Raw genomic sequence first — 13,059 nt, 5'->3', positions numbered from 1 at the left:
CGTTTTGTACTTCGAAAGAGGTCTGCGATAGTGGAATTTTTATCGATGTTGCATACACCATCTTCCCTCGGTGTCAGAGGGATTTGGAACCTTGAGTGCGCTGTTCTTCCACCAGGCATGAGGGTAGCAGCTATGCCAGATGAGGCCACCGCAGGGGGCAACTTCTCCACTCGCTCTCACTTTAGAGAGAATCAGGTTAATAAGAAACGTCTTCCCTGTGCCTCCAGGCACGTCAATGAAAATCATTGATGACTGATTCGTGCGGATGTTGCTATTCGCGTCCATAGACGTGAGGTGTGATTCGTTGTCCGCGTCCGTAGCACCGTCGGAGGGTTGATACGACATTCTTCCTGCAAATAGTATTGTATTTGTGCTATCGTTTTGCCGATCATCAAATATATCATCATCAAGATATATACTGTATGCCTGTTATTTTAGGCGGTGTATTTTCGTATATCAACGTGGCGCGATTTTTAAAATATATCTCTGCAATTTCCCGTGTGTGCGTGAATGTTCTCAATTATTTCTTTTACCGAGTCTAAAACCATCGATAAAAATGAAATCAGATGGCGACTTCGATTGAAGATAAAGGCGTGAAACAGACTCAATGGCCTTGAAGATACAAGCCTTTCAGAATTCATTTCGTTCTATGAACGGAAACTTTCATCGGATTTTCTTCCCGTTTTTTTTCAACCGAGTCTAAAACTATGTTAGCGACTGTGAAAAATGAAACGATATATCGAATTTGATTTGAAATAAAACTGAGAGAGAGAGCAAGACACCACGGGCCTACAAAACAGGCCTCAAAGCTATGCGAGTTAATAAAATGGTGGATATTACTACTCTCTCAAAGGGGTAAGCCACGCCCCCGGACTGATCGAATGTTACATACAAACACGCAAGATTTCAATTTTATAATTATATATACATATATACATATATATATATATATATATATATATATATATATATATATATATATATATATATATATATATATTGTTACTGATCGCGGATTAAGATGTTATTTACCGAGCGGTGGTATTGCCGCGACCGTTACAGGATCCCTGACTCACCCGATTCACCCAGAACTTTGGCCGTATCGCACCACAGCTGCCCAATCTGGGAAAAGACTGAAACGATGAAATGCAAGAGGAAAAGGAATAAAACGAATAGACGGACAGAAGAGTAATTGGATTTATTATTTACACAAGCAAAAAGGAGCAATCAAGGTTTATTTACAACACATAAGACACAGGTGACACAGTGCAAATTTTAGCTTACCTACAGACTTAATTAAATACCCAGGGACAGAACAAACAAAACAAACTCACGTATACAAGAAGGGTGGAAAGGCAGGAGGTGGATGGCTGGAGGGAGAGGGAGGTCCAAGGGGGTCCTGCAGCTCAACCGGCGCGTTTAGCAGCCGCCGTTCCTTTTCGGCCCTGCTCCAAACCGCCGTTCAGGCCTCCTTTGGCTGTTGGGTGTTCTTGCTGCCGCGGCCTCCGCTGCGTTCCCAGGACTTGTCTGACTCGTTGGTCCACACCCTCAACTCCTTCTTGGTCCCTCACTCTCTACCACCGACTCCTCACCACAACCAATTGACCACCACCTCTACTGACTGACTCTTCACCACTCTCCACTTGACGACCGACTCTCAACCAACTCAGACCAACTCACCACTCACTTCCGTTCGCGCCTTTTATAGCGCCTCCAGCGATTACGCCGCCGGCGTTTTGGACACGCCCATCGGGGTGCTCACCTCGGCCCTGGTTCGTCGCGCGACCCTCGGGCTCCCCCCTCGATGACGACGGGCGGGTACGCCCCTCCTCCCCTCTATGACGAGGTGGAGACACACCTTTCTTCTCTGACCCTGCCTCGTGGTCAATGGCGGTTATTGGAGGGGAGGTGATTGGCAATCGAGGGTTGGCAATCACGAGAGGGGATGTAAAAGGGAATGGAGATTTTGGGGATGGGAAGGAAAGGGAGATTTTGGGGATGGGAAGGAAAGGGGATCTATTCTCTTTCACTGGTGCAATGGAGTACTTCAATTAATGGGAGACACAGCCTTACCCTAAAACACAGAATAAGAGATAACTATCAACAGGGGTATTCTATTATTTGGCTGATGTGTATGCTTGTGGACTAATTATGGGATGCCCTTTCACCTTTACACAGCTCCGGAGGTAGGGGGGCGCAGAATAACCAATAATAATAATAGTACAGCACACAATCAAAAAATATACAGTCCTCATCTCCGCAACAATATATATATATATATATATATATATATATATATATATATATATATATATATATATATACATATACAGTCACGTGTAAAAGTAAGTACACCCCATGTAAAGTTTTGACTTTTTCAACATACAGCTATTTGATCTTCATTTCAACAATATTGATAGATAAAGGTGATATAATATAACAAATATCATGAAACATTTACATTTTGTAGTCCATTGTATAATTTAAATAAACAGAAATGCAAATTTCGCATGTGGAAAAAGTAAGTACACCCTTGGCTCTAATAGGTGGTATTGCCCCCTTTGGCAGAAACAACCTCAAGTAGGCGTTTCTTATAACTGTCTACTAGTCTCTGACATCGACTGGGAGAAATTTTTTCCCACGCCTCCATGCAGAATTCTTTCAGCTGTGCGATGTTTGAGGGGTTTCTTGCATGCACAGCTCGTTTCAATTCCCCCCACAACATCTCGATGGGATTTAGATCCGGGCTTTGACTTGGCCATTCCAGAACCCTCCATTTCTTTCTTTTCAGCCATTCCTTGGTGGATTTACTAGTATGTTTAGGGTCATTGTCATATTGCAAGGTGCACCTTCGGTTGAGCTTCAACTTTCCAACAGAAGGCCTCACATTATCCTCAAGCACCCTCTGGTACAATGAAGAATTCATAGTGGATTATATGATGGTGAGCTGCCCAGGCCCTGATGCAGCAAAGCTGCCCCAAACCATAATATTTCCACCACCATGCTTTACAGTTGGTATCAGTTTCTTGTGGTCAAATGCTGTCTTTGGTTTTCGCCAAACATGTCTTCTGGTACTGTGGCCAAGTAGCTCTACCTTTGACTCATCTGTCCAGAGCACATTGTTCCAGAAGTGCTGGTCTTTGACTGGGTGTTCAATGGCAAACTTTAGTCTTGCCCTGATGTTCTTTCTGGACAGCAAAGGTTTCCTCCTGGCACACCTCCCATGTAGATCAAATTTGTGCAGCCTCTTTCTAATGGTCGACTTGCGCACTTTGTCATCAACAGTTGCAAGAGCTACCTGTAGGTCCCGTGATAACATTCTGGGATTCTTCGAGACTTCTTTCAGCATCTTGCGGTCTGCTCTCGGGCTGAACTTGCTGGGCCGGCCTGGCCTGAACAAGTTGGCAGTTGTTTGGAATCTTCTCCACTTGTAGATGATCTTCCGGACAGTCGAATGATTGATTTCAAATTGTTTGGATGTCTTTTTAAATCCCCTCCCAGACTCGTAGGCATCTATAACCTTCTTTCTGAAGGCCTCAGAGAGCTCTTTTGATCTAGGCATGGTGACGCCGCACACTTCAACAACAAAGAGCAAACCAAACTCAATGTCTGAGGTTTAAATAAGACATGTTCCTCCAAGATCCTCTCTAACGATGTTCTAATCATTTGCACCTGAGCTGGTGCACCTGATTCTAATTTTAGGTATTTGAAGTCGTGATAAATGTAGGGGTGTACTTACTTTTTCACGCGACTGTATATATGGCATCGTTAATTAGAAACATTCATTGTATTGGTGTTTTAATACTTATTTCATTGTTGTGAGTGCCATCCATGACCTACCTTTCTCTCTTTCTCTCCCACCCACCCTCTTTCCTCTTTCTACGAGATGGACAGATCTCTGGTTACGTAGTTGTATATGAAACACAAAGTGGATATTCTTTGTAAAATAACGTATATATATATATCTGTATTTATATATATATATTTATTTATTTATTTTTTTCTATGTATTTTTATACCGGTATATATATATATATATATATCACTTCCTGCGTCAACAACAGGCTATCATGGTAGGGCCATAAGACAGCTATGCATCTGCTAATGTCCTCAGTAAAGAAGTGTTAACTGTGTATCTTGCAGTCTGCCATCTTTACAGTGCCTGCGCTGTCTGCTTTAAAGGGCATAAACTTCCCAGCGAAGGTTTCCATCAATAAATGGCTTTTAAAGATTTCCAATTAAAAATATATCTGAGATGAAAGCACAAAATTGTTGTGGATAAGAGAGCAGTTTTCTGGACTCTTTTGCAAATGTAAAGGTCGCACAATTCAGGAGCAAAAGATGGGAAATCTTCTTGCAGAGTGGAGAGCTGCAGATGACAGATTGTCACAGAAATTTACGATTCCAATCCGTGGCTAATTTTCCGGGTTGGTTCATATCGCAGAATTTTGGGGGGGAATTGAAAGGCACTGATTTTGTGAGAAAATGAGGCCTGGCTTCAGCTGCCATGTTGCAAAAGTGTCAAACGTCATCCCAGATTTGGATCTGATTTAGTTGAAGATTGAGATGCAGGACACAGCTTAAGGGAAGAATGATAAAATTATATATATTTATTTTTGGAGAACATGGTTCCTCATAATTAGTCGAGCGGCATTTGAAGGCCTTGTAGAAGAAGGCTGCAATAAAATAATCCAGGTTCAAAATTCAACTTTGTCCACTGTTTACCGACAAAGTTATAATTCATGTTAAAGTACAATAATGTCTTCATTCTGCATGTGAATTATTTCTAAGTTCCACTACGAGCTTTAGATCAATGTAATCAATAATCTGACTTTATTCTGATGAATGCAGCAGGGGAATCCAATGATGAGCATTTCCACGGCTGTTCCGATGTTGAATGCGCAGGATCGTAATTTTTAGGCAATCTTAAAAATAGAGCATTTTTATTCCTGAAGGATATTTTTCCTTTTGAGTAAACAATCTGTCATCCTCCTTTCTGTAACATTAAGCCTTGTGTTCAACTCTTTTTCTCATGGTTGAACGACATTTCAAATGTAGTCAAAACCTAAGCGATGTTGCCCAAATAAAGTGCTATAAATTCCGTTGTTTCGCTTTGTCGGAGCTCCAACTTCTGCATATAATGCCTGATGTCATTTCAATAGTTCCCAACTCTTCGAACCTTCATTTGCTTTGTAATATATCCTTCCTTAAAAGTTTAATGATGTACAGTTACTTTAAAAACCAAAGAAGTAGAAACTCTTGACAACATGTGGAAGTTATTTTTTCCCATAAACCCACCAAAAGAGGTTCTTTCTCAGTTTAAGTAGCTGAAACTTGCTTTAGTTTTATGACTTTTTCATTTTCCACCTTGCCGCCTGTGGCAAATGTGGAAATTGAAAATCCTTTGAAACACCCACGAACATCGCATTCCTCGATTCTGCTCCTCTCATATTTTTCTGTGAATTGGAATCGCCATAAAACTGCAGCTTCGGAGATGACGGACAGAAACAAAGATGGAAAAAGAGATCTATTTACAGCTGTGTCCAAGAACAAAAAAACGATTGAACTTTAGACTTGCAGTGACGGCCTATTCAGATGTTGGATCATTTTGGGCTATACAAATGCTTTTTATAAACATCAAAATGGCTGTCCTGCATTGCTTTTAATGCAGGTTCACCAACTGGTAGAACTTTGCAATGGAGGTTCACCAACCCTTTGATACTACATACCAGTAGAACTTTTTATTACTCCCGCCAGGGAGTAATGCATTTGATCGTGTGTGTGTGTTTGTGAACAAGATATCTGGAAAAGTTCTGAACGGATTTGGATGAAAGTTGGTGGGATGATTGCCCTTGGGATAAGGAAGAATTGATTAGTTTTTGGTGAAGCTCAGGATATTATTCCGGATCCAGGAATTTTTTCGGGAATTTTTTTGGGAATTTTTTTTCTGTTTTTCTGCATTAAAGCTTTTATTCTTATTCTTAAATGATGTTTTTCTCCTCCAATTCCGAGATATATCAAAATAAATTCTCTGACAGTTAGGGCCTACTTTCTTTTTCATTTATTGTTTTGGGGAGAGGGGATGTTAAACAAAACGTATTATTCCAACTTGACCCACGGCGGGAGTATGCGCTCTACTGAGTGGCGTTCTAGTTATCTTTGGTTTATGAGAATTTTTGAGTGGTGTTGCCTTTTTCTACTGTTGGTACTATTTTAGTACTGATACAAAGTTTCTTCCAGAGTTTACATACCATAACGTCCACCATGGTATGTGAACTTGCCATCAAATATGAACCAGATCAGGAGGGGCAGGCAGATTACCCCCCTCTCTGAAGATCATTAATGAGCCTGCTTGGATTTACTTGACAATTTGATAGCTGCATGCTAATTCTCCTGATATTAGTTTGACTTCCAGAAGCTTCGAATCTAAATTCTTAATACTGCTGCTTTTGCTGGATTTAAAGCTACAGCTTTTTGGATAGCATTCCAGTGCCCTTACTACAGCACCCCCATACCCACTCCTTCAAGGAAAGTCCATATATTGCACCTCAACTACAATCAACACCACCATTGCCTTCAGAAAAACAACTAAGTGATTATGTTTCATGTTTATCTTCTTACAGGCATGAAGCGCCTGCGGCGGAGCTCCGAAATGAGTGCAGGGCTGCAAGAAGCGCCGGCCGCAACTGTGGCTGATGCCATGACAACAGTGCCTACCAATGGTACAGGCGGCAGTGGAGGGGAGAGTGATGCCTTTGGTAAACTGAAGGACAAGTTTATGAACCAGCTGAACAAGATCCCTTGTGAGTATCCCCTACTATAGTACAACTTCCATAGTTTACCTAATATGGCCTGAACCCTGAACAGATCAATGAAGCCTAACTCATTAAGCGGAGCTTGTTATTACATGAGCTAAATGTTGAAGCACAATGCATGTGTTGTGCTCCATTTTAGACCCAAAGTCAATAGAGCTGCTTTTTGGCCTTCGCTATTACACTTTCTGGCCTACAATCTTTCAGCCTACATTTGGCCTCGTTTTAATCCTCCCTTTTATCCTGGATTAATCTGAGACTCATTTCAGGCCTGGAGTGTTCAGGGACACGTTTTTGGCCTGGTTTATTAAAGGAAGCATTTTAGCCTGGATTGTGTGGGGATTTCTGTTTGGCCTCGTGTTTCATGTTCAGGATTCATATTTAGCCAAGAGCTTTATGGAATTTATTTATTGTCTTGACTGTTCTTGGCACTATTTTTAGGTCTCAATTTTTTTCTGGCTGTATTGTTTCCTTTATTTCCACAGAGTTTTCCTACCTTAGAATGTCTGAAAGTAATAAGCTATCAGTTGAGTGTTTGAGAAAGATAAAATTTATCTTAGACTACTGGAGCAGAGTTGTCAAATGGTGGAATTATCAGGTGCTGAGCAAAATTAGCAATCAAATTTGTGTTGTAATATAACAAAGCAGGCCAATAATTATACAACAGGTGATTTATTAATTTATTTTAAGAAAGAAAAAAAAGTCATATTTATAAAATAAATTTTGCCATCTGCTTTTGTAACAAATTGACTTCATTTATTGTCCAGAGGTCATTGAAAAATAATTTAACATCATGCAAATAAAAAGACAGTTGCATACAAAATCTGTCGTTCAAAATGACGTGATGATGTAAAAGTTAGTTTGGATTTTATTCAACTTATTTGTATTCCATGTGGAAGAAATAGGTAAGACAGTGACCATTTTGTCAAGAGGTTTGTGCATCCAGCATAGAACAAAGAAGGGGTAAACATAAACACCTAGCAGCACTATAAATTGCTGTGAGTGTGAAAAAGCAAACAGCAACCATGCAGGTTTAGGATCAATGCATCGTCTGCTGCTGCGGCTTCTGCGAGGTTGGGCAACATGACAACACGGGCATTGGGCGATGATTTAATGCCCTCTGTTCCCCGTTTCTCCTCCTCTGACCTCGTAGCAGGAACACTTGTACAGTACATAAACCGCCAACTGCTTGTTCCTCAATCGTATACGGAAAAGGCCACGTCCAGCCTATTGGCTCCTCAATGCATCTTGAGAACGGCTTTGACCAGATGTGTATCTCATCTGGAGACAAAAACTCTTGCAGATTTCATGCACTCATGCACGTATCTAATTGGAAGGTTCTCAGGACATGTCATCATTTTTATTCTTTATTATAATTTGTTGTATCTGCTACATTCCCCTTTGATCCGAAAGGTGCAGAGGTAGCACACTTACCTTTAAGCTGTCTAGTCTAGGTTTGATTCCCAACCCGGCGTGCCATCACAGACTGTGCCGTTGCTCAGTTTGACATTAATCTAGGGACCTTCAAGACTGAGAAGGTAATCCCTGGCACCCTGTCCAATTTCTAAATTTCTAAGCTCTCTCCCCTCTGGGCTGGTGCTCCTGCCTCACACCTAGCTCGGCTTCACGCTGTTGAAACCAAAGCTTTCAGAATCATTGGAATCTCCCGCGATGAAGCTGGTTATGAGGGCCTTTCACTCACTCACCGCAGGCAGGTTGGTGGTCTTTCTGTCTTCTACCGACTCCTCTCTGGACTATCCCCCGCACCCCCGCCCCCAGCCCTGTCTGTGCTCTGTCCCCCAAATATTCCTACATGTCACACAAGATCTGCCAGCAACCCTCTTCTGCTGAAATTGCCAAAATCAAGACTCTCTATTCACCTTCACTCTTTCATTCCTCTTTTCTCCTGCCTTTGGAACAAACTCCCTCACTCTCTTCAATCCCACTCCTCCCTCCAGATCTTTAAAACAGTTGTTCACCACCATCTCTTATCTTCCCCCATCCAAAACCTTGATCTTTTCTACCCCTGCTAATTCACCCCAGATCCACCTTTCTGAAATACCGACTTCTTTCCTGGAAGTCCTAGCAGTGTCCATGTGTTTTATACCTCTCCTTCCCCTCCCCCCCCCCCCCCTTCACACGCCTGCACCCTCCAAGCCCTCTCCCTCCCACAGATCTCCCGATGTCTCCATGTCAAATGTTGTACTTGTGTGCTTCCCCCTCTTCCCCCCTCCCCATCTTGTCTCCCGCTCCCTTTATGGTCCAGGCAATCTAGCCCATTTTTTCACTCAACTTGGAACAAATTGCAACAGAATTTTTTTTGACACAATGCATTTCTACAAGGTCCCCAGAACAACATACTAAAAGTCCCAAGCAATCCCAACATGGGAAATATATCTAATTTGCATAATCCAATATGGCCACCAATCTGCAATTATAGAAGTTAGTAATAGCAATGAAATAATAATTATAACACTCTAATTATGTACTTTTGTATTTTCAGGATGGTGATGTAATACCTTTAATAATGGAAAGGTGTTGCCTTTGTTCTGAGTCAAGCACAGATGGAAAGCCAACTGTTGTTCTGCAAACAAAAGGCAGTGATGGGGTGCATTGTGCAAGTGTACAACGTGGCCTTGACCTGAGAACTGTTGCAGGAGACCGAGTACATGTACAATGCCGTCGAATATTTTGCAAACCGGCAAATATTGCACGTGAGAATGAAGTTAATAAGATACCAGATGAGGGTAGGCCTGATCTCCGTTCAGTCAAAAACACTTTCAATTTTCAAGAGCACTGCTTGTTCTGTGGACAACCCGCCAAATGTGATAACAGACGGAGGGAAATTGATGTATTTCCAGTGAGAACAAAAGACTTTCAATTCACAGTGCTTGAGATTTGTCATTCTAGAAATGATAAGTGGTCTGAAACTGTAGCAGGAAGACTGGCATCAGTGAATGATTTGCACGCAGCAGATGCACTATATCATCAGCAGTGCAGTAGTCATTTTAGGACTGGGAAGGATATTCATAGGAAACTATCGCTTGACAGTAGCGAGGAAACTCCGAAGAAGTTCAAAGCTGGAAGACCTGAGGCAGATGAGAGAACAGCAGCATTCCTCAATGTAGTCCATTTCATGGAAGAAACTGAAGAGCAACAAACAACAATTAATGAACTTGTTTTGAAAATGACTAACTATCTTGAAAACACGGACCATGAGGCGTATAGTGCCAAATACATGAAAACCAAAATACAGCAACATTTTGGTGACAGAGTTGTAATGACAGTGCTCAAGACAAAATAATGTGTGGTTATATTGAGAGAGACAGCTTGTTGCATCCTTTATGTCTTTCATAAACAAACAAAACCAGACAACACTGAAGACGAGAAACTGAATATCATCAAAACTGCTGCCAAACTCATTGAGAGTGATGTCAAATCAATGGATATCCAAAATGATACTTATCCAGGGAACGAAGATGTTGACAATACAGACTCTGCTGTGAATTTTCTTCCAAAGACGATGGAAGTACTTTTGAGGACACTGTTCTCTGGTAAAAATGTTGATCTGAAAGTTGCATCGATTGGGCAGTCAATCATGCAGGCAATTCGACCAAGATCCTTACTTGCGCCACTTCAACTTGGTCTTGGGGTACAGATGCATCATCATTTTGCGTCACGGTTCCTGATAGACACACTTCATGAACATGGATTCTCATGCTCCTATGCCGAGGTGAAAAAATTTGAACGTGGTGCGGCAGTTGTACAAGGCACAGATGTACCCTTTACTCAAGAACAATGCATCCAGTATATTGCGGACAATGTTGACCATAACGAAGCAACACTAGATGGCACCGGGACATTTCATTGCATGGGCATCATAGCTACTGTTACACCACAAATAAAGACCTCAAGACCTGCCCCCAAAGTGTCTGTTACAGCTTCGGACATTGCTGCAGTTGGTCGTATAAACATTGAGTACTTCCGTATCCCTGCAATGATACCACCACTCACCTATCTGCCACTTGTACACACGGCAGCGGATGATCCGACATCTCAACTAGACATTCCATGGAAAACATCCCTACTTCTTCGCTCTCCAAGACCAGCATGGTCTGGTATGATGCAAATGTTCCATCATGGCCAATATCCAGGACAGTCTTCTGTGATATTCCTTCCAATGATTGATCTCAATCCTAGTGATCCAAATTGTATCTATTCCACAATAAAGTTTGTGTCAGCTCAGGCCATGCGACATGGTGTTACTCCTGTCCTCACATTCGATCAACCCTTGTATTGGAAAGCATTATCAATTGTTCGATCTCAACCAGTTGACAGTCATCTCCGCCGAATGGTCCTCAAACTGGGAGGGTTTCACATGGAAATGAGTTTCCTGGGTAGCATCGGGCATCTGATGGCAGGTTCCGGATTGGAAGAAGTCCTTGAGGTTGTGTACGCTAGTAACAACGTGAGCCACATGTTGACTGGCAAGGCTGTGTCCAGAGCAGTCCATGGTCACATGCTAGTAGATGCTTCACTGAACACCATCCTTCTGTCCAGCGCATACAATGAACCAATGCCATCCAAAATGAAAGCAGAGGACCCTGATAAAGTGATGACAGGTGATGATGTCGAACAACATTCTGACACAACCGACTTGACCATAGCAGCAGAAGTATATGACAATGCAGTTTCCTCTACAACATCTGCAGAAAACGTGTGTTTGGCAGATGTCTGGACCAGAATTCAAAGCAAACTGAAGGAAAAGAAGGATATAATGACCACAATGCGGACCGTAGAACTCTGGGTACAATATATGGAAATGGTAAACATTCTACAGAGGTTTCTCAAGGCTGAACGCACAGGCAATTGGAAAATGCATCTCCAATCAGTACGTGAAATGTTACCATACTTTGCAGCATCTGGGCACACACTATATGCAAAGTCTGGATATATCTATCTTCAAATGATGTTAAATCTGCCAGAGATGCACCCAGAAGTCAACCAGAAATTTGAGCAGGGATACCATGTGGTGAGACGCAGCGACAGATATTGGTCAGGATTGTCGACCGATCTCATTATTGAACAAGTGCTCATGAGAAGTGTTAAGACAAGTGGGGGACTTACAAGAGGAAAGGGGATGACAGAAACCCAGCGCTTGGTGTGTGTCCTATCTATGCCAGCATGTGCAAACATCAATGATGCCATGCAAAAGCTCAGTGGTGTCATATGAAATCAGTGACCAACACAAGGACATATCATCAGCAAGACAAGCTAGAGATGTCAGCGACACCCTTGACCTTATCAGTTATCTTGAAAAGAGAAACCCATTTGTTAATAAAAGTACACTGCTCAACATTGCAAATGGCATGACAGCTCAGGAAGGAGTCAATGTTGAAAGATCAAGAGAGGTTGGTGAATGGATTCTAGCGTCAATGGTTGGGAAATCTGTCTGAGTTTGTCTTCCGAAAAGCTGATCAAGCAAAGACACTCTGTACAAGATCAACTGTCAAAATCAAAGGCGAATCTGTGAAGGTGGATCCACAGCTGATATTCCAGAGGCTGATAACTGTCGCTGAACGCTGTGAAGATGTTCCATCACTGTTCAAGTATGAACTCTGTAGTCACCCTCCTGCATTGTTCGAATGTTCCTCCCTTCCACTGCAGGCCAATAAGGCAACTCTTGCTGATGCTATCTGGAAAGTCATCCCAGAGAAACAACGAGAACCTACTGAAAATGTGCAGTACATCCTTGATGATGGTGCTCTACTTCACAGACTACCCTGACCAAGAGGTTCTACCTTTGATTATGTGTGTGATCTATACACCAACTATGTTGTACAGAAATATTCTGATGCTACTGTTGTCTTTGATGGCTACAATGATGACCCATCAACAAAAGATGCCACACACACGAGAAGAACAGGAGCCTGTACTGGTGTGACAGTTCACTTCGTGGGTGAAATGGTGATTCAATGGATTTCTTGAACAATGCGAGGAACAAACAGCGCTTCATTTCTTATCTGAGTGACAAACTGGAGACAGCTGGGTGCAACACATTTCATGCGAAGCAAGATGCTGATTGGTTAATTGTTCAAACAGCTGTCGCCTCTGCACGAACAACAGACACTGTCCTGGTGGGAGATGACACGGACTTACTCATCCTTCTTATTCACCATGCTGAAATGGACGCACATGACTTGTTCCTGATACCAGAACCAAAGCAAACTTCAAGAAAGAACAGGAT

At 42.1% G+C, this 13,059-nt stretch overlaps 1 protein-coding gene across 14 annotated transcripts in view; it reads left to right on the top strand.

Annotated features, from left to right (window-relative positions):
• SYT1 (synaptotagmin 1) overlaps positions 1–13,059 on the top strand; it is a 730,486-nt gene that overhangs the window by 616,363 nt on the left and 101,064 nt on the right. For all 14 annotated transcript variants that reach the window (XM_078774459.1, XM_078774453.1, XM_078774463.1 and 11 more), the window contains one exon: positions 6,624–6,803. In XM_078774459.1, coding sequence (XP_078630585.1) covers positions 6,626–6,803 — 178 coding nt within the window. In that variant the 5' untranslated portion in view covers positions 6,624–6,625. The remainder of the gene's footprint in view (positions 1–6,623; positions 6,804–13,059) is intronic.

Source organism: Myxine glutinosa, chromosome 3 (assembly GCF_964187855.1).
Source record: "Myxine glutinosa chromosome 3, kmMyxGlut1.1, whole genome shotgun sequence".
NCBI classification, from domain to species: Eukaryota; Metazoa; Chordata; class Myxini; order Myxiniformes; family Myxinidae; genus Myxine; species Myxine glutinosa.
The sequence above is the reverse complement of the archived record's forward strand: the minus strand, read 5'-3'. Positions and strand labels throughout refer to the sequence as shown.